Source organism: Bufo bufo, chromosome 4 (genome assembly GCF_905171765.1).
Source record: "Bufo bufo chromosome 4, aBufBuf1.1, whole genome shotgun sequence".
Taxonomy (NCBI): domain Eukaryota; kingdom Metazoa; phylum Chordata; class Amphibia; order Anura; family Bufonidae; genus Bufo; species Bufo bufo.
This window is the reverse complement of record NC_053392.1, coordinates 96,094,330-96,116,582: the sequence shown is the minus strand read 5'-3', so window position 1 is coordinate 96,116,582 and position 22,253 is coordinate 96,094,330. Positions and strand designations below refer to the sequence as shown.

At 47.9% G+C, this 22,253-nt stretch overlaps 1 protein-coding gene across 3 annotated transcripts in view; it reads right to left on the bottom strand.

The window, feature by feature from the left end:
• Window positions 1-20,563, bottom strand: part of RNASEH1 (ribonuclease H1) — a 56,269-nt gene extending 35,706 nt beyond the window's left edge. For 2 of the 3 annotated variants that reach the window (XM_040427550.1, XM_040427552.1), the window contains exons 1-3: window positions 20,496-20,563; window positions 12,649-12,828; window positions 12,313-12,434 (exon numbers count right to left, since the gene is read on the bottom strand). In XM_040427550.1, coding sequence (XP_040283484.1) covers window positions 12,313-12,434; window positions 12,649-12,764 — 238 coding nt within the window. In that variant the 5' untranslated portion in view covers window positions 12,765-12,828; window positions 20,496-20,563. Of the gene's footprint in view, window positions 1-12,312; window positions 12,435-12,648; window positions 12,829-20,443 lie in introns of all 3 variants that reach the window. The other variant, XM_040427551.1, reaches the window with a different exon arrangement.
• Between the last annotated feature and the right edge of the window lie 1,690 nt (window positions 20,564-22,253).

Here is a 22,253-nt window from a genome sequence, read left to right as displayed (position 1 = left end):
CTTCCCTTCATTTCCAGAAGAGTAAGATGAGTTGTCCGAATAAAGATTCTCCAAGGATTGGAAATCTTCCCCCTCTTCTGAATCTGAGGAAACATTACTGAAAGGCTTATTGAACACGACCGTATGGCTTTTTCAGTGTTTTGCGGTCCGTTTTTCATGGATCCGTTGTTCCGTTTTTTGTTTCCGTTGTGTTTCCGTTTTTGTTCCGTTTTTCCGTATGGCATATACAGTATACAGTAATTACATAGATAAAATTGGGCTGGGCATAACATTTTCAATAGATGGTTCAGCAAAAAACAGAACGGAAACGGAAGACATACGGATGCATTTCCGTATGTGTTCCGTTTTTTTGCGGACCCATTGACTTGAATGGAGCCACGGACTGTGATTTGCGGGCAATAATAGGACATGTTCTATGTTAAAACGGAACGGAAAAACGGAAACGGAATGCATACGGAGTACATTCCGTTTTTTTTGCGGAACCATTGAAATGAATGGTTCCGTATACGGACCGTATACGGAACGCAAAAAACGGCCAGTAAACGGGGAAAAAAAACGGCCGTGTGCATGAGGCCAAAGGCTGCGTTTTCCTAGGACTCTGCTCCTTAGATGTACTGACTTTTCTCGAAGCCAGGGACGAGTCAATTTCGGATATGACCAGCGACTGAAGACATTTATAAAATGACGGCGACTCCTCCGCCACCGTTTTTTTAATGCAGGTCTGGCATAGTCTTTTTTTCATAATCAGAAGCCAGGGAACATCTACGTACAGAATATTCCTTATTTTACCTTTTAGCCAAAGCTCTTTAAAGCTTTCCCTGGAAAACACATATACATATTGTATATATACAAATTTACGTATACATGGCCATGGGCCTCTCACCCCTCCAATAGGTACCAAGGCCATAATGGACATTGGATCTTCAGCTGTGTCCTTCTTTTCTTCCTCCATAGTGGCTGCCAGAGGATTACCGCTCTCCTAATTCAAAACGGTTCGCTCGGTCAGCAACGCTGCTGCAAACGCTTAATTCACAGCGGAATCAACCACCGGCAGCTCACTTCTGGGTTCTGTGCTCTTATCTGCACCTCCCCCGACGTCACGTGATGTGTCATGACGCATACGTGCGCTCCAGGCCTCATTCTGGATTATAGCTTCCTTCACTATAGAGCGGAGCAGGGGCTCCTCCCCCCGGGCCAAGTGATCTTCTTCACGCTTAACTTCTTTTTCCAGACGCGCCCACGATGTACGGAAGCATCATGCCCGTCAGAGCTAAGGAGCCTCCAGCAATCGCGCACCACTGTACTGCATGTCAAGATCGGGGACCGCAGGTAACTAAGGGCTACCACGGGGAGAGACGAATGTACTACAGGCTATCCCTCCAAAGACAGGAAACCATACTGAAGTTGGAGAAGAGTCTCCACCTTTTTGTACTTCAGGTTTCCTGTCTTTGGGGGCGGATCCTCTCTCTCGTGGTTGAGGGGAAAATATAGCTTTTTTGACACACTTTATCTTTATTTTTTTACGGTGTTCACCTGAGGGGTTAGGTCATGTGATATTTTTATACAGCAGGTTCTTACGGGCGATACCCAATATGTATACTTTTTTTATTTATTTAAGTTTTACACAATAACAGCATTTTTTAAACAAAAAATAAATAAATCATGTTTTAGTGTCTCCATAATCTGAAAGCCATAGTTTTGGGGGGTTTTTTGGGCGACTATCTTAGGTAGGGTATAATTTTTGCGGGATGAGATGATTGTTTGATTGGCACTATTTTGGGGTGCATATGACTTTTTGATTGCTTGCTATTACACTTTTTGGAATATGGAAAATGGCTTTTTTTAAACCATTTTTTTTATGGTGTTCATCTGAGGGGTTAGGTCATGTGGTATTTTTATAGAGCAGGTTGTTACAGACGTGGCGATACCTAATATGTCTACTTAAATTTTTTTTTTTACATTTAACACAATAAAAGCATTTTTAAAACAAAACAAAAATCATATTTTAGTGCCTCCATAGTCAGAGCCATAATTTTTTTATTATTTGGGCGATTGTCTTAGGGGCTCATTTTTTGCGGGATGAGGTGACTGTTAGATTGGTACTATTTTTGCACTTCTAGTGATGTGAGGTGACAAAAAAAAATGTTTTTTTTAACACAGTTTTTATTTTATTTTTTTGACAGTGTTCCCCTGAGGGGTTAGGTCATGTGATTTTATAGAGTTGGTCGATACTAGGGATGAGCGAACCCGAACTGTATAGTTCGGGTTCGTACTGAATTTTGGGGTGTCCGTGACACGGACCCGAACATTTTCGTAAAAGTCTGGGTTCGGTGCTTTCTTGGCGCTTTTTGAAAGGCTGCAAAGCAGCCAATCAACAAGCGTCATACTACTTGCCCCAAGAGGCCGTCACAGCCATGCCTACTATTGGCATAGCTGTGATTGGCCAGTGCAGCATGTGACCCAGCCTCTATATAAGCTTGGGTCACATAACGCTGCACGTCACACTGCTGATACAAGTGTAGGGAGAGGTTGCAGCTGCGACGTTAGGGCGAGATTAGGCAGTGATTAACTCCTCCAAAAAGACTTCATTCAGTGATCGATCTACAGCTGTGGATCATTGAACTGCTGCTATTCAATTGCTCACTGTTTTTAGGCTGCCCAGAGCGTTTTTTCATTCACTTTTTTCTGTGTTGATCGGCGGCCATTTTGTGTCTTGTGGTGCGCCAGCACAAGCTGCCACCAAGTACATTTAACCATCAATAGTGTGGTTATTTTTTGGCTATATCCTACATCAGGGTCAAGCTGTCATCAAGTGCATTTAACCATCAATAGTGTGGTTATTTTTTGGCCATATATTACATCAGGGGCAAGCTGAGCCTGTCACCAAGTGCATTTAACCATCAATAGTGTGGTTATTTTTTGGCCATATACTACATCAGGGGCAAGCTGAGCCTGTCACCAAGTGCATTTAACCATCAATAGTGTGGTTATTTTTTGGCTATATCCTACATCAGGGTCAAGCTGAGCCTGTCACCAAGTTATTCTCAATAACTTCACACACACGCTACTGTTCAATTCCAAGTCTAATTCTGTGTGTAAACGTATACCTGTCACCCAGCGCCTAAAAAATAGGCCTCACATTTATATTCATCCAAATCTGTCATTATTGCTTTAGCTGGTCAAGTTATTTAGTGTCCGTCGAAGCACAGTTTTTGTTCTGGGTTGAAATACAATTCCCAATTTTGCAATTCTCTAAATTAGTGGTTTCTGCTGTATCAGGCCTACTTTAAATCTATCCCTAAAAGGGTATATTAGATTCAAGGTGCTGATAGGGTAATTCTCAATAACTTCACACACACGCTACTGTGCAGATCCAAGTCAAATTCTGTCCGTAAACGTATACCTGTCACCCAGCGCCTAAATAATAGGCCTCAAATTTATATTCAGCTAAATCTGTCATTACTGGTGTGCCTATATTTACTGGTGTGCCTATATTAGTGTAATACGGTACCTAAATAGATAGCCAGATAGTGTTAGGTGTCTGTAAAAAAAAGGCCTGAATTTGAATTCAATACATTGGGCCGAATAATATTTTTCTTATTGTGGTGAACGGTAACAATGAGGAAAACATCTAGTAAGGGACGCGGACATGGTCGTGGTGGTGTTAGTGGACCCTCTGGTGCTGGGAGAGGACGTGGCCGTTCTGCCACAGCCACACGTCCTAGTGTACCAACTACCTCAGGTCCCAGTAGCCGCCAGAATTTACAGCCATATTTGGTGGGGCCCAATGCCGTTCTAAGGATGGTAAGGCCTGAGCAGGTACAGGCATTAGTCAATTGGGTGGCCGACAGTGGATCCAGCACGTTCACATTATCTCCCACCCAGTCTTCTGCAGAAAGCACACAGATGGCGCATGAAAACCAAGCCCATCAGTCTGTCACATCACCCCCATGCATATCAGGGAAACTGTCTGAGCCTCAAGTTATGCAGCAGTCTCTTATGCTGTTTGAAGACTCTGCTGGCAGGATTTCCCAAGGGCATCCACCTAGCCCTTCCCCAGGGGTGGAAGAGATAGAATGCACTAACGCACAACCACTTATGTTTCCTGATGATGAGGACATGGGAATACCACCTCAGCACGTCTCTGATGATGACGAAACACAGGTGCCAACTGCTGCGTCTTTATGCAGTGTGCAGACTGAACAGGAGGCCTGAAGCGAGGCATTAACGTTCTGAACCTTAGCACAACCTGCATGACCAGGCACCTGCATGCAAAGCATGAACTGCAGTGGAGTAAACACCTTAAAAACAAGGAAGTCACTCAGGCTCCCCCTGCTACCTCTTCTGCTGCTGCCGCCTCGGCCTCTTCTGCTGCTGCCGCCTCGGCCTCTTCCTCCGCCTCTGGAGGAACGTTGGCACCTGCCGCCCAGCAAACATGGGATGTACCACCAACACCACCACCTGCGTCACCAAGCATCTCAACCATGTCACACGGCAGCGTTCAGCTCTCCATCTCACAAACATTTGAGAGAAAGCGTAAATTCCCACCTAGCCACCCTCGATCCCTGGCCCTGAATGCCAGCATTTCTAAACTACTGGCCTATGAAATGCTGTCATTTAGGCTGGTGGACACACACAGCTTCAAACAGCTCATGTCGCTTGCTGTCCCACAGTATGTTGTTCCCAGCCGGCACTACTTCTCCAAGGAGCCATGCCTTCCCTGCACAACCAAGTATCCGATAAAATCAAGTGTGCACTGCGCAACGCCATCTGTGGCAAGGTCCACCTAACCACAGATACGTGGACCAGTAAGCACGGCCAGGGACGCTATATCTCTCTAACTGCACACTGGGTAAATGTAGTGGCGGCTGGGCCCCAGGCGGAGAGCTGTTTGGCGCACGTCCTTCCGCCGCCAAAGATCGCAGGGCAACATTCTTTGCCTCCTGTCTCCTCCTCCTCCTCCTACTCAGCTTCCTCCTCCTCTTCTTCCAACTGCTCATCCAGTCAGCCATACACCTTCACCACCAACTTCAGCACAGCCCGGGGTAAACGTCAGCAGGCCATTCTGAAACTCATATGTTTGGGGGACAGGCCCCACACCGCACAGGAGTTGTGGCGGGGTATAGAACAACAGACCGACGAGTGGTTGCTGCCGGTGAGCCTCAAGCCCGGCCTGGTGGTGTGCGATAATGGGCGAAATCTCGTTGCAGCTCTGGGACTAGCCGATTTGACGCACATCTCTTGCCTGGCGCATGTGCTGAATTTGGTGGTGCAGAAGTTCATTCGCAACTACCCCGACATGTCAGAGCTGCTGCATAAAGTGCGGGCCATCTGTTCGCGCTTCCGGCGTTCACATCCTGCCGCTGCTCGCCTGTCTGCGCTACAGCGTAACTTCGGCCTTCCCGCTCACCGCCTCATATGCGACGTGCCCACCAGGTGAAACTCCACCTTGCACATGCTGGACAGACTGTGCGAGCAGCAGCAGGCCATAGTGGAGTTTCAGCTGCAGCACGCACGGGTCAGTCGCACTGCGGAACAGCACCACTTCACCACCAATGACTGGGCCTCCATGAGAGACCTGTGTGCCCTGTTGAGCTGTTTCGAGTACTCCACCAACATGGCCAGTGGCGATGATGCCGTTATCAGCGTTACAATACCACTTCTATGTCTCCTTGAGAAAACACTTAGGGCGATGATGGAAGAGGAGGTGGCCCAGGAGCTGGAGGAAGAGGGGTCATTTTTAGCACTTTCAGGCCAGTCTCTTCGAAGTGACTCAGAGGGAGGTTTTTTGCAACAGCAGAGGCCAGGTACAAATGTGGCCAGACAGGGCCCACTACTGGAGGATGAGGAGGAGGTGGATGAGGATGAAGCATGTTCACAGCGGGGTGGCACCCAACGCAGCTCGGGCCCATCACTGGTGCGTGGCTGGGGGGAAACGCAGGACGATGACGATACGCCTCCCACAGAGGACAGCTTGTCCTTACCTCTGGGCAGCCTGGCACACATGAGCGACTACATGCTGCAGTGCCTGCGCAACGACAGCAGAGTTGCCCACATTTTAACGTGTGCGGACTACTGGGTTGCCACCCTGCTGGATCCACGGTACAAAGACAATGTGCCCACCTTACTTCCTGCACTGGAGCGTGATAGGAAGATGCGCGAGTACAAGCGCACGTTGGTAGACGCGCTACTGAGAGCATTCCCAAATGTCACAGGGGAACAAGTGGAAGCCCAAGGCGAAGGCAGAGGAGCAAGAGGTCGCCAACGCAGCTGTGTCACGGCCAGCTCCTCTGAGGGCAGGGTTAGCATGGCAGAGATGTGGAAAAGTTTTGTCACCACGCCACAGCTAACTGCACCACCACCTGATACGGAACGTGTTAGCAGGAGGCAACATTTCACTAACATGGTGGAACAGTACCTGTGCACACCCCTCCACGTACTGACTGATGGTTCGGCCCCATTCAACTTCTGGGTCTCCAAATTGTCCACGTGGCCAGAGCTAGCCTTTTATGCCTTGGAGGTGCTGGCCTGCACGGCGGCCAGCGTTTTGTCTGAACGTGTATTCAGCACGGCAGGGGGCGTCATTACAGACAAACGCAGCCGCCTGTCTACAGCCAATGTGGACAAGCTGACGTTCATAAAAATGAACCAGGCATGGATCCCACAGGACCTGTCCATCCCTTGTGCAGATTAGACATTAACTACCTCCCCTTAACAATATATTATTGTACTCCAGGGCACTTCCTCATTCAATCTTATTTTTATTTTCATTTTACCATTATATTGCGGGGCAACCCAAAGTTGAATGAACCTCTCCTCTGTCTGGGTGCCGGGGCCTAAAAATATCTGACAATGGCCTGTTCCAGTGGTGGGTGACATGAAGCCTGATTCTCTGCTATGACATGAAGCCTGATTCTCTGCTATGGCATGAAGAGACTGATTCTCTGCTGACATGAAGCCGGATTCTCTGCTATGGGACCTCTCTCCAATTGATATTGGTTAATTTTTATTTATTTTATTTTTATTTTTATTCATTTCCCTATCCACATTTGTTTGCAGGGGATTTAACTACATTTTGCTGCCTTTTGCAGCCCTCTAGCCCTTTCCTGGGCCGTTTTACAGCCTTTTTAGTGCCGAAAAGTTCGGGTCCCCATTGACTTCAATGGGGTTCGGGACGAAGTTCGGGTCGGGTTCGGATCCCGAACCCGAACATTTCCGGGAAGTTCGGCCGAACTTCTCGAACCCGAACATCCAGGTGTTCGCTCAACTCTAGTCGATACCCAATATGTCTACTTTTCTTTTTTTCCCTATTTTTGACAATTTTTTTTTGTACTTTATTTTTACCATCTCACTGCCTAAATCCTTTATTGGGAAAAACAAATTTTTATAATATGCTAATTAGCCTATAGGAGCAGGGGGGGGGGGGGGGGCGTTGAACCTGCTCCTAGAGGCTCTGTTTGCCCACCTCTTTTCACGCCCTTCTTCTCTTGGCACAGTGAGGGAAGGACACTCGACGGCTGCTGGCTTCCTCACTGCGCATACTGCGAATACTGAACGCCGCGAGATTTACACTGCAGACATGGCCAGCAAGAGGAGAGCAGCGCTGCCTGGTCCTGTCAATCAAGTGAAGAAGGGCGTGGAAAGAGGTGGGCAAACGGAGCCTCTAGGAGCAGGTTCAACGCCCCCCCCCCCCCTGCTCCTAGAGGCTAATTAGCAGATTATAAAAGTTAGTTTTTCTCAATAAAGGCTTTAGGCAGTGAGATGGCTCTAATATAGTTATGTTCAGCTGACATTAGCACTAAGCTAATGTCAGCCAGCTTAACCGCCTCCGGACCGCCTAACGCAGGATCGCGTTCCGGAGGCGGCAGCTCTTCGCACAGTCACGCATATATGCGTCATCTCGCGAGACGCGAGATTTCGCTCAAAGCCGGCCCCGCGCATGCGCATCGCGGGCCGGCAAAAGTTAGAGGGGGGTCACGTCATCAGCTTGCCAGCCAATTATCGTCGCTGGCAAGCTGATGATTTTTAAAAAAAATCGAATCAGAAGCCAGATAACACATTATATTTGTAAATATGATGTGTTAAATGGCTTCTCTGCTCCTCTGCTGGTCCTTTTCGTCGGTTGGTTCCAGCAGAGGAGCAGACATCACTGTGAGTACCCACCAACACTACACTTAGCCCCAGATCACCCCCCATCACCCCGATTAACCCCTTGATCACCCCTTGCTCGCCCCTGTCAATCACCTAGTGAAAGGAAAAAAGTGATCAGTGTAAACTGTCACTTTTATTTTCGCTGGTATTGACTGATAGGTTTTAGGATAGTTTAGGCCCCTTGGTTAGGTAGTTTAGCGTCAGTTAGCGCCCAGCCCACCGCAGTCACTGATTCGCTGATTAGCGTATCGCTAACCAGCATTTGTATTTTTATAGTATCTGTAAGTGATCAAAACTGATCACAGTCAGATCTATAATAGTATTAGTGTCACCTTAGCTCGCCCTCCACCCAAAACGCAGTGTTTGCCCGATCAGGCCTGATCGGTCGCCCACACCTGCGTTCACCCACGCCCGCCCCACCGCAGTGACAAAAAATTATTATTTTTTTGATCACTGCACAATCACTTTCCAAGCGCTGCGGCGATAAAAAAAATCAGTTTTGATATTTTTTATCAATCGCAGCGGCCTCCGGTACTTCGCTCGCTAGCATGTTCTCTGCTGCTATGTCCAGGGCACGATTTGAGGCCATCCTGCGTTTCCTGCACTTTAGCGACAACACCACCTCCCGTCCCAGAGGCCACCCAGCTTTTGACCGGCTCCACAAAATTCGGCCCCTCATAGACCACTTCAACCAGAAATTTGCAGATTTGTATACCCCTGAGCAAAACATCTGCATAGACGAGTCCCTAATACATTTTACCGGGCGCCTTGGCTTCAAACAATATATCCCAAGCAAGCGCGCCCGGTATGGGGTCAAATTGTATAAGCTCTGTGAAAGGGCCACAGGCTATACCCACAAATTTCGGATCTATGAGGGAAAAGATCAGACCCTGGAGCCGGTCGGTTGCCCTGACTACCTGGGGAGCAGTGGGAAGACAGTCTGGGACTTGGTGTCACCCTTATTTGGCAAGGGGTACCATCTTTATGTGGACAATTTCTACACAAGTGTGGCCCTCTTCAGGCATTTGTTCCTAGAACAGATTGGCTGCTGTGGCACCGCGCGAACTAGTCGCGTGGGCTTCCCCCAACGGCTCGTTACCACCTGTCTTGCAAGGGGGGAAAGGGCTGCCTTGTGTAACGAAGAACTGCTCGCGGTGAAATGGAGACACAAGCGTGACGTTTACATGCTCTCCTCCATTCACGCAGACACGACAATCCAAATTGAGCGAGCAACCAGTGTCATTGAAAAGCCCCTCTGTGTCCACGACTATAATTTGCTCATGGGAGGGGTGGACTTCAATGACCAGATGTTGTCTCCGTATTTAGTTTCCCGACGCACCAGACGCTGGTATAAGAAGGTGTCTGTATATTTAATTCAATTGGCTGCATATAATAGTTTTGTTTTCTACGGTAAGGCTGGGAGAACACGATCCTTCCTCAAATTTCAGGAAGAGATCATCGAGAACCTCCTGTATCCAGGAGGTACCGTGGCCCCATCCACCAGTGTAGTTTCCCCAGTGTCGTTGCCGGTACCTCAACCCAACCGTCACCCCGAAAAAGAGGTCGTGTCTGTAGCAGGAGTGGAATAAGGCGTGACACCCGCTATTTCTGTCCTGACTGCCCTGACCACCCTGCCCTATGCTTTGGAGAGTGTTTCCAGAAGTACCACACACAGGTACACTTAGCATAGGGATTGCATCTCACAGGACAAGCGAACAGGGCTATTAGGGCCCTTTCACTCACAGCTGCTGCAAACCTCTCCTTTCACCTGGGATAAAGTGCATAATGTACTTCGCCACATCTTTAGGCGATTTGCGCTTTGCACATTGTCCCATGGGGAAGGAGAGGTTTGTCCTATAAAAAGGTAAAAAATAAAATAAAATCCCGGCAATGATTTATTCATCCACATCGATTGATGTGAATGGAGAAATCGGGTTTGCCAGGGCATACGAGCTAAGTGGGTATGGATGTTGGGCGGAGATCCTATGTCCTGGCAGACGCCTTTCCCCTCTTTTTTTTTTGGCAGAGATTTTTTCATCCACATTGATCGATGCAAATGAAGAAATCTGTGCCGTTCATTTTTTATTTTAGCCCAGAGGCTGAACGAAAATAAAAAAAATCTCATTACCCGTATGCTCAATATAAGGAGAATAGCAGAAACTCCTAATGCTGGCCATACATTTAATGATTGCGGAGACCCTCAAATGCCAGGGCAGTACAAACACCCCACAAATAACACCATTTTGGAAAGAAGACACCACAAGGTATTCGCTGAGGGGCATATTGAGTCCATGAAAGATTGAACTTTTTGTCCCAAGTTAGTGGAACTTGTGCCAAAATATATTTTTTTCTATGAACTCGCCATGCCCCTCATTGGAAAGAAGACACCCCAAGGTATTCAAAGTGGGGTCACATGTGGGGTATTTATACTGCCCTGGCTATTTAGGGGCCCTAAAGCGTGAGAAGAAGTCTGAGATCCAAATGTCTAAAAATGCCCTCCTAAAAGGAATTTGGGCACCTTTGCGCATCTAGGCAAAAAAGTGTCACACATGTGGTATCGCTGTACTCAGGAGAAGTTGGGGAATGTGTTTTGGGGTGTCATTTTACATATACCCATGCTGGGTGAGAGAAATATCTTGGTCAAATGCCAACTTTGTATAAAAAAATAAAAAAAATGGGAAAAGTTGTCTTTTGCCGAGATATTTCTCTCACCCAGCATGGGTATATGTAAAATGACCCCCCAAAACACATTGCCCAACTTCTCCTGAGTACGGCAATACCACGTGTGACACTTTTTTGCAGCCTAGGTGGGCAAAGGGGCCCACATTCCAAAGAGCACCTTTAGGATTTCACAGGTCATTTTTTACACATTTTGATTTCAAACTACTGAAAGTGAAAAATGTCATTTTTTTGCAAAAAAATCGTTAAATTTCGATTAACAACAAAAAAAGTAAAAATGTCAGCAGCAATGAAATACCAGCAAATGAAAGCTCTATTAGTGAGAAGAAAAGGAGGTAAAATTAATTTGGGTGGTAAGTTGCATGACCGAGCAATAAACTGTGAAAGTAGTGTAGTGCAGAAGTGTAAAAAGTGGCCTGGTCATTAAGGGTGTTTACGCTAAGGGGGCTGAGGTGGTTAATACCCATTTTTCAGGTGACAGAAACCCTTTAAAACTTTTTTTTTTACTTTATTTTTTAACATCTTTTTTCACTTTATTTATTGTCCCACTCTTGGGGGGTCTGATCCCCTTTACAATGCATGACAATACTTCTGTATTGTCATGCATTGGCTGTAAGTGTATTACCAGTGTAATACAGGGGGCTGGATCTCACAGGCTGTCATGGAAGGCAGCCAGGATGCCTAAGGAAGGCATCGGGCTGCCTTCCCTGCCATTGGGTCCCCGTCACAGCAGCACAGGGACCCGATGGCCACCCTGCCCCTGGTATGATCCCACACGTGCCGCGGTCAGCGCTGACTGCGGCAGCGCGAGGGTTAATGCGCCGGCATCGGTGTTTTCACCAATGCCGGCGCATACAGCAGGGGTCCGGCTATCTGTGACAGCCGGACCCCTGCTGCTGATCGGGCGGGTGCAGCTCCTGCACCCGCCTAATCAGCCCCCCATACATGTATGGCGCGGGTCTTTATGGGGTTAAAGTGTTGCTCATTCACTCACAGGAATTTAGAAATATTTTGTTCAGCTTTCGTATTCCAATAAATATATTTCAGTGATAAAAAGACTGATGTCACCGCTGTACTACAGTAAGGGTCCATTCACGCGTCCGTAGTGTATTGTGGATCCGCAATACACCCGGCCGGCACCCCCATAGAACTGCCTATTCTAGAATAGGACATGTTCTATTTTTTTCTGGAGCTGCAGCCCGGAAGATCGGGGGCGCGGTCTGGAAACGCGGATGCGGAGAGCACATAGTGTGCTGTCCGCATCCATTCCAGTCCCATAGAGAATGAATGGGTCCACACCTGTTCCGCAGTTTACAGAACGGATACGGACCCATTCTGCGGACGTGTGAATGGACCCTTAATGTGTTATTACTAGTTATTAGCCATGTATGAAGAAGTCAAGGAAAAAGACAAGAGATGGAGTCAGAGTCGGAGGTTTGGCCATACTGTACTATCTCTACTGTTCCATAGATTCTCCTTTACCTTCTAAACGACTGGAGGAAGCTTCCGGGTTATCCTTTACGAATTTCCAGGCTTCTTCCTCTGAAGCAAACTTTTTGTACCTTGCTGCTGGAAAGCGGTCCACTTGTTCTTTACATTCTGCCCTTTGATGGGAACAGAAATGAAGGGGGGGGGGGGGGGAAAAAATAAATAAAAAGTCAGAGGAACCAACTATTGCCTACAGAGGACCCGTCACTGTTATAATCACCCCCCCTGCCCTCTACGATATAGTCATAGAACCCCTGAGGACTACAGCAGTCCATACATACAGTCACCCCAATCAGAAAACCAATGTGGGATATTTTAGGACTTTCTTACCAGGTCTTGTAGACTCCTGGACTGCGCCCCTTCCTCACTGCATAGAACATCGTGGCAGCTGTATACCGTATACCCGGCAATGCTAAAGATAAGATGCTCGTTAAGATCTTGAACATCTCCTATGAAGAAGTACTAGGCTGTGACGGCCTTTGTATAGGGGACACCAGCACCGCTCATCCTGCAGAGGAGTGACGGAAACAGACAGGACATGGTCAAGGTAAATGTAGGAAACTGATGTACACCAGTATATTTAGGGTATGAATACCGCCATAGTGTGTCGCAGCCAGTGGAGACTCTAGGAACAATATATAGGGGGGGCACAAAGATACCACAGTCAAAAATGGGGGGGCAAAAACAAAATAAGTATATATATATATATATATAAATAAGATTACAAAATACGAGAGAATTGCGGTAGGCAGGGATACATTTATAATAAAACAATTTACTTACAAAAGAAGCTATTCAGTCGTCTGCTGTGCCGTCCTCTGCTTGCTTCCGCGGATTCTTCCCCCTTCTTTCTGTCTCTCGTCAGTGCGCAGGCACACTGTTATGGTGGATCTGTGGAAGACACTTATTATGCCTCATTAGCCCCCATATCAGCCCTTATGCCTCATTAGCCCCCATTATAAGCCATTATGCCTCACATGATTAGCCCCCATTATGCCTCACATGATTAGCCCCCATTATGCCTCACATGATTAGCCCCCATTATGCCTCACATGATTAGCCCCCATTATGCCTCACATGATTAGCCCCCATTATGCCTCACATGATTAGCCCCCATTATGCCTCACATGATTAGCCCCCATTATGCCTCACATGATTAGCCCCCATTATGCCTCACATGATTAGCCCCCATTATGCCTCACATGATTAGCCCCCATTATGCCTCACATGATTAGCCCCCATTATGCCTCACATGATTAGCCCCCATTATGCCTCACATGATTAGCCCCCATTATGCCTCACATGATTAGCCCCCATTATGCCTCACATGATTAGCCCCCATTATGCCTCACATGATTAGCCCCCATTATGCCTCACATGATTAGCCCCCATTATGCCTCATATGATTAGCCCCCATTATGCCTCATATGATAAGCCCCCATTATGCCTCATATGATAAGCCCCCATTATGCCTCATATGATAAGCCCCCATTATGCCTCATATGATTAGCCCCCATTATGCCTCATATGATTAGCCCCCATTATGCCCCCAGCAGCCACATTTTTTATAAAGTATAAAACCACTTACCTCTCCTGCTCCTGGACGCCGCCTGCCTCTCCTCAGTCGACTGTGCTCTGAACTGGCGCGCACAGCGTGAGGTCACAGAGCGCCCTCACGCTGTGCGCAGCCCTGCACAGCAGACAGCCGAGGACCAGGAAGTGGTAAGTACAGAGCGTTCACCACTCCCTGGTCCTTCGGTACTAATGAGCGCTTCCATAATGGAAGCGCTCATTAGTATTCACCTGGGGGAATCAGCGGGGGGGGCACCCGGGGGGGCAAAGAACATAGGGGGGGGTGATTGTCCCCCCCCCTCTAGCGATGCCACTAGTCGCAGCGCTAACTTAGAAACTGCTCTTAGATTAGCATTTTATTTTTGGCTGTTTTTCAAGGTTTTCTACCCTTACACGTAAACGATATACTATATAGTATACTCATCAGTATGTAGCAGATAGAACCTGACCATGTAATATATACTGAGGTAGTCATCTGCAGAGGTGGCTGTATGAACAGGACACACAAATATACCGTAGTTCTCTAAATGCTGCACATCCATAGTTTTTATTTCTAAAAATGTGCATCCACTGCGATGTGTGGACCATATACACTGCTCAAAAAAAATAAAGGGAACACTTAAACAACACAATGTAACTCCAAGTCAATCACACTTCTGTGAAATCAAACTGTCCACTTAGGAAGCAACCCTGAGTGACAATCAATTTCACATGCTGTTGTGCAAATGGGATAGACAACAGGTGGAAATTTTAGGCAATTAGCATGACACCCCCAATAAAGGAGTGGTTCGGCAGGTGGTAACCACAGACCTCTTCTCAGTTCCTATGCTTCCTGGCTGATGTTTTGGTCACTTTTGAATGCTGGCGGTGCTTTCACTCTAGTGGTAGCATGAGATGGAGTCTACAACCCACACAAGTGGCTCAGGTAGTGCAGCTTATCCAGGATGGCACATAAATGCGAGCTGTGGCAAGAAGGTTTGCTGTGTCTGTCAGCGTAGTGTCCAGAGCATGGAGGCGCTACCAGGAGACAGGGCAGTACATCAAGAGATGTGGAGGAGGCCGTAGGAGGGCAACAACCCAGCAGCAGGACCGCTACCTCCGCCTTTGTGCAAGGAGGAACAGGAGGAGCACTGCCAGAGCCCTGCAAAATGACCTCCATCAGGCCACAAATGTGCATGTGTCTGCTGAAACGGTCAGAAACAGACTCCATGAGGGTGATATGAGGGCCCGACGTCCACAGGTGGGGGTTGTGCTTACAGCTCAACACCGTGCAGGACGTTTGGCATTTGCCAGAGAACACCAAGATTGGCAAATTCGCCACTGGCGCCCTGTGCTCTTCACAGATGAAAGCAGGTTCACACTGAGCACATGTGACAGAGTCTGGAGACGCCGTGGAGAACGTTCTGCTGCCTGCAACATCCTCCAGCATGACCGGTTTGGCATTGGGTCAGTAATGGTGTGGGGTGGCATTTCTTTGGAGGGCCGCACAGCCCTCCGTGTGCTCGCCAGAGGTAGCCTGACTGCCATTAGGTACCGAGATAAGATCCTCAGACCCCTTGTGAGACCATATGCTGGTGCGGTTGGCCCTGGGTTCCTCCTAATGCAAGACAATGCTAGACCTCATGTGGCTGGAGTGTGTCAGCAGTTCCTGCAAGACGAAGGCATTGATGCTATGGACTGGCCCGCCCGTTCCCCAGACCTGAATCCAATTGAGCACATCTGGGACATCATGTCTCGCTCTATCCACCAACGTCACGTTGCACCCCAGACTGTCCAGGAGTTGGCAGATGCTTTAGTCCAGGTCTGGGAGCAATTCCCTCAGGAGACCGTCCGCCACCTCATCAGGAGCATGCACAGGGGTTGTAGGGAGGTCATACAGGCACGTGGAGGCCACACACACTACTGAGCCTCATTTTGACTTGTTTTAAGGACATTACATCAAAGTTGGATCAGCCTGTAGTGTGTTTTTCCACTTTAATTTTGAGTGTGACTCCAAATCCAGACCTCCATGGGTTGAAAAATTTTATTTCCATTTTTTCATTTTTGTGTGATTTTGTTGTCAGCACATTCAACTATGTAAAGAACAAAGTATTTCAGAAGAATATTTAATTAACTCAGATCTAGGATGTGTTATTTTTGTGTTCCCTTTATTTTTTTGAGCAGTGTATTTCTCCATAGCGTCCGCCGTCCCACTACCATCCATCTCTACAACTATTCTATTTGGGAAAATCTGCAGTGTCCATGGATTTAGGGCTAGAATAGGTTTTTGTTTTTAAAGCGAGTCCGAAAAAAATGCAGAATGCACTTGGATTGACAAGGCATCGGCTGTAGCGCTGCGGCCTTCTCACAGCTTTCCCTAAGCCATGTGATGTCACGTTCATCGGTCACGTGGCCTAAGCGCAGATCAGTCCCATAGAAGTGAATGGGGGTGAGCGCGATACCAAGCACAAACACCATACAATGTGCGGACTGGTGAGCACGGAGAAAACCGCAGCGCTCACAGGAGTACAGGTGCCTTCTCAACACAGCTGATTGCGGGGGTCCCGGGTGTCAGACCCCACATCAGATACTGATGACTTATCCACAGGGTCATCAGTATAAAAACCTCAGAAAACCCTTTTAGATCTCTTGTTTTGTGCCAATTTTGAGGCCCATTGGTGTGTCAGTCATTTCTGGGGGGTTTTATGCAGTTTTCAACTGATCTTACTTCTGGAAAGCTCACTGCAACTTCTTTTTTTACTGGCAAGAAGTTCTCAAAATTCAACAAAAAATAAATTAAAAAAAAGATACAAAAGTACTTTCACACTAGAGGCAGGCTGTTCCGGCAGGTAAACAGCCTGTCGGAGCTGTCCTGCCGCTAGTTCACGTGTGCGCCCGGGACTGCCGCTCCGTCCCCATTGACTATAATAGGGGCAGGCCGGAGTTCCGGCGGCAGCACACGCCGAGAGGCAGCCAGACTAAAAGTACTGCATGCAGTACTTTTAGGGTACTTTCACACTTGCAGCAGAGGATTCCGGCAGGCAGTTCCATCTGACAAATGCATTGAAATACTGGATCCGTCTCCCCGGTGTCATCAGGAAAAACAGATCCGGTATTATTTTTATTTGCATTTTTAAAGGTCTGCGCATCCGGAAAGCCGGATCCATTTTGCCGGAACACTTAATGCCGGATCCGGAACTAATACACTTCAATGTAAATTAATGCCGGATCCGGATTCCGGCAAGTGATCAGTATTTTTGGCCGGAGAGAAAACTGCAGCATGCTGCGGTATTTTCTCCGTCCAAAAAATGTAAGAGGGACTGAACTGATGCATCCTGAACGGAATGCTCTCCGTTAAGGGTCCATTCACACGTCCGTAGTGTATTGCGGATCCGCAATACACCCGGCCGGCACCCCCATAGAAATGCCCTGTTCTATTTTTTTACGGAGCCACAGACTGGAAGATCAGCGGTGCGCTCCGGAAATACCAGGGCTGTGGAGTCGGTAGATAAATGGTCCGACTCCTCAGTTTTTGGAACTTCCGACTCCGACTCCTCTGTATTTAATATGCAAATGTATTTTATAAATTCCTTGAGGGAAAGAAAGGCAACATACATGTCATTACCACAGAACTACTGGCTAGGAAGTTGCTGCCTTCTCCTTTGTGTGCTGATCTTCTGCTGAAGATGGGGCAGGGGAAGGGGCATTTATTGTAAAACATGATTTTCCTAGTAGAATCCCATAGTCATGTTTAAAGGGAACCTGTCACCTGGATTTTGGGTATAGAGCGGAGGACATGGGTTGCTAGATGGCCGCTAGCACATCCGCAATACCCAGTCCCCATAGCTCTGTGTGCTTTTATTGTGTAAAAAAACCGATTTGATACATATGCAAATTAACCTGAGATGAGTCCTGTCCCTGACTCATCTCACATACAGGACTCATCTCAGGTTAGGCGACTTTCACACTAGCGTTCGGAGCGGGTCCGTCTGATGTTTCATCAGACGGATCCGCTCCGATAATGCAGACGTTTGCATCCGTTCAGAACGGATCCGTCTGCATTATAACTTAGAAAAATTTCTAAGTGTGAAAGTAGCCTGAACGGGTCCGTCCAGACTTTACATTGAAAGTCAATGGGGGCGGATCCGTTTGAAGATTGAGCCATATAGTGTCATCTTCAAACGGATCCGTCCCCATTGACTTACATTGTAAGTCTGGACGGATCCGCTTGCCTCCGCACGGCCAGGCGGACACCCGAACGCTGCAAGCAGCGTTCAAGTGTCCGCTCGCTGAGCGGAGGCTGAACGCTGGCAGACTGATGCATTCTGAGCGGATCCGCGTCCACTAAGAATGTATTAGGGCTGGACGGCTGCGTTCGGGGCCGCTTGTGAGCCCCTTCAAACGGAGCTCACGAGCGGACACCCGAACGCAGGTGTGAAAGTAGCCTTAATTTGCATATGTATCAAATAGTTTTTTTTTACACAATAAAAGCACACAGAGCTATGGGAACAGGGTATTGCGGATGTGCCATCGGCCATCTAGCAACCCATGTCCTCAGCTCTATACCCAAAATCCTGGTGACAGGTTCCCTTTAAAGTTTAAGCTAACAATCAGAGTTTACAAGTTTTTATAGCCTTAGCTAAATGACAGCAGTTTTTCAAATGGTTTACAGCTTCAGTCTTGAACTATTGACTATCCATTCCCATCACTTATACAAGTGTCTCTAGTCCTGCAAAAAACATATTTACTTAATCAGTTATCAGTGAGAGGCTAGGTTAACCATGGGCGATGCGTTCCCTGTAACAGCGGAACACAACACAATGGAAAGTATAAGTATTGCCGCTCTTTAACTGTGCGTTGCGTGCCATATAGTGAAGCATATGAAAAGCATGCTTCTTCATGGTCACTTAACGTGTTCGTTTTGCGGTAATGTGACGCACTGCATGCATTGGCCTTTATTCTTACAGTAGAGAAGTACCGTATTTTTCGCAAAAGTGGGGGAAAAATAGAAGTGCATCTTATGGGGGCGAATGCTGCGACCGTCCGGTGAATAGGCTGAGAGGCAGGAGGGACTGGGGGCCGGCATCTGTTTCTGTAATGGCAGCGGGGCCCGGTGCAGTCACTGTATTCTACTACACCGGGCCCCGCTCACTGTAGTATACAGTAATAATATCTAACTTGTGGGTATTGTTAAAGTATTCCAATCATCTTAAATCTAGCGCTGTACTACTTACTACTAACTTCTTGGCAGTCAGGAGGCCGGGTGGGCGCTCGTAGCGTAGCTCACTACGTCACGCGCCTGCTCCGCCCACTTTATGAATGAAGCGGGCAGCGAGGGCCCGATGCCCATTACAGAAACAGATGCCGGCCCCCATTCACTACACAGGGACACTTATGGGGGGGATCTGTGGATGACACAAGATAAGATGCTGTATATGTGTCATCCACAGATGCCCCCACAATGATCCCCCATAACCGTGCCACCCACAGATGCCCCCATAACAGTGCCATCCACAGATGCCCCCATAACAGTGCCATCCACAGATGCCCCCATAACAGTGCCATCCACAGATGCCCCCATAACAGTGCCATCCACAGATGCCCCCATAACAGTGCCATCCACAGACCACCATTAGTTCAAAACCCACCAAAAGCACACCTTTTGGATCTCATTTTCCTCCTCAAAAACCTAGGTGCGTCTTCTAGGGTGAAAAATACGGTAATTAATTATAACTTTTTGTGAATTGGGACATTTAAACTTACTTTTTTTATTTTATTCCAATTTAAATCTAGTAGGAGTCAGAATCGGTTCATTTTTTGCCGACTCCGACTCCAGGTACCCAAAATTGCCTCTGACTCCTCGACTCCGACTCCACAGCCCTGGGAAATACAGATGCGGACAGCACACTGTGTCCATTCTGTCCCTATAGAGAATGAATGGGTCCGCACCCATTCCACACAATTGCGGCAGTCCGGGGGCACGCGTGAACTAGCGGCAGTCCGGGGGCACGCGTGAACTAGCGGCAGTCCGGGGGCACGCGTGAACTAGCGGCAGTCCGGGGGCACGCGTGAACTAGCGGCAGTCCGGGGGCACGCGTGAACTAGCGGCAGTCCGGGGGCACGCGTGAACTAGCGGCAGTCCGGGGGCACGCGTGAACTAGCGGCAGTCCGGGGGCACGCGTGAACTAGCGGCAGTCCGGATCCGACAGGCTGTTCACCTGGCGGTGTCCCCTGCCACTAAAAGTAATCGGCTAGCCTCCTCACGTGGCAAAGATGTTTGGTGTGGAATCGGCAACTACTCCACAACTTGTCACCAGTCCCTCGCCCTAGATTTGGGACCCCTCCTCAGTAACCATGTCCACAGGGAGGAGGCAATGGTGGTGGAGTCTACCAGCTGTCCTCATATTGCTCAGTCCCTGTGCACAGGTTCTTTTTACAAGCACCCACAAATAGGACCACCACAAAGAGTCCAGTGATAAAAGGGTTAAAAAAAACGGCATCAAAACGCAACCCTGTCCCATGTCCGCTCTAACACTGTCTGTAACACTACAGCAGTCTACGACTCCCATCATACCTTGATAACTAAATGCTGGCAGCTGTAGTTTACTGATCCTCCCGCAGTCACTACACACTCGGCGGCGCAGCTTCCTGATTGGACGCCACATGTAGAGGTCAGCTGACCCTAATGTGGGCTCGGCGAGCACACTGACTACGGAAAGCGAGGAGAGTCAGAACTCCAGACCGCTTGCAGCTAAGAGGAGGGGATTTCCGATATAGACTCGTGTAAATGATATCTCCGAAGAGATTAGTAATAATGGCTTCCTGTGCCCAGCGCTAGTCTCCGGGGTAGTACATGTCAGGCTAGTCTTCCATAATAATCCTCCATACACCGCACTGTTCTAGTTTCAGCTGCCGCTGTACTAATAATATACTTTGTGTATCCTAGAATTTTCAGCATCTCTTCTTGCTGTTATTGAATGTCATATTATTATTATTTTTACTGTGCCACACACTGCCAGTGCATGTGAATAAACAGCAAGCAAAGATCTTAAAACAATGAAGAGCTGATACACAAACCAGATCATTGTGTAAGGTGTTTTTTGTACAATTAAGGGGCTGTGCCAAATATTAAAGGGGTTCTGCAAACCCCCCTCCCCCTTTTGGGCAGTTTGCGTTATGTGATAATTTGATAATTCGCTGTCCTCATCCGCTTCAACACCACTGCAGCCAAGTACTGGCGGCGGCCTGCCCCTCCTATCTGTTAATCACGTGATGCAAGGGGGAAGGTATCCGCTGCAGCGGTGGCCAACCCCTTTAGGCTACCTGCACACAGGTGCGGGATGTCAAACAGATACTGTTCCAAACACCTTGCTGCTACCACTGCTGCTCTCTGGTGGCCCGGACCCGCTGGCCCTCCTCTGCCCTCCAACAGGGGGCCCGGCCTCTGGAGTTCTGTGTTCTTGTCTACAGCCTGTGTCTTAGTGCTAGGTCCCTTCAGCCTTTCCATATGGCACCCGCATTCCCAACTCTTCAGGGGCCCGTGCAAGCACTCTAATCTTCTAGAGACAGTGGGATACTTAAAGGGGTTGTTCAAGTTATGTAGAAAAAAATAAAGCACTGTAAATGTAATGGTCAGCAATATAGGCTAAGCAAGTTTTAAGAAAAAAAAAATGATATTTACTAATTTACCTAGTTCGGTTCTGGCCTTTTGTTGACTTGCAGAGCTGTGGGGGCATGTAACAACAATCTCTGTGGGCTTCAACAATGACTGCCTTTCCCCTCCCCCTGCTCTGCAAAGGGAGTAAGTAAAATTGCTGCCCTGTCTGCAGTCTGACTGCTGGGATACTCATGTTGTATTTGGGGGACTACAAGTTGCAGCTGTACAGTACAATGATATTGCTGATACACATCCCCTACCTGTTCTTGTGCAATGCTCTGCAAACACTTCCTCACAGCCAGCACAAGAGCACAGAGGAAAGGACTTTTCCAGTCTTTGTTTGGGTGAGGAGTAAGGGAAGATCCTGTGCACAGCATTTGTCTCCTCAGTGCCTGGAAGATGAAACCCTGCAGCTGCTCAGTACCTGAGGCAGAGCATCCAGCCCTGAGTCTGTGCTGCTGATGGTAGAAAGGGTTTAAGGCGTTGTCCAAAATATATAGCACTGTAAATCTTATGGTCAGCAATATATAACTAAGCTAAGCAAGTTTTAGGCAAAAAAAACCTAGTTCCTCATTTCCCTGGTTCTCTTCTGGCCCTTTGTTTACCTGCAATAACAACAATCTCTGAGGTTTTCCTCATGAATATTTGTGCCCCTCCCCCTGCTCTGCAAAGGGAGTGAATACAAGTGTTGCCCTGAGTGACATGTCTGCCTGCTGGGAGATTCAGC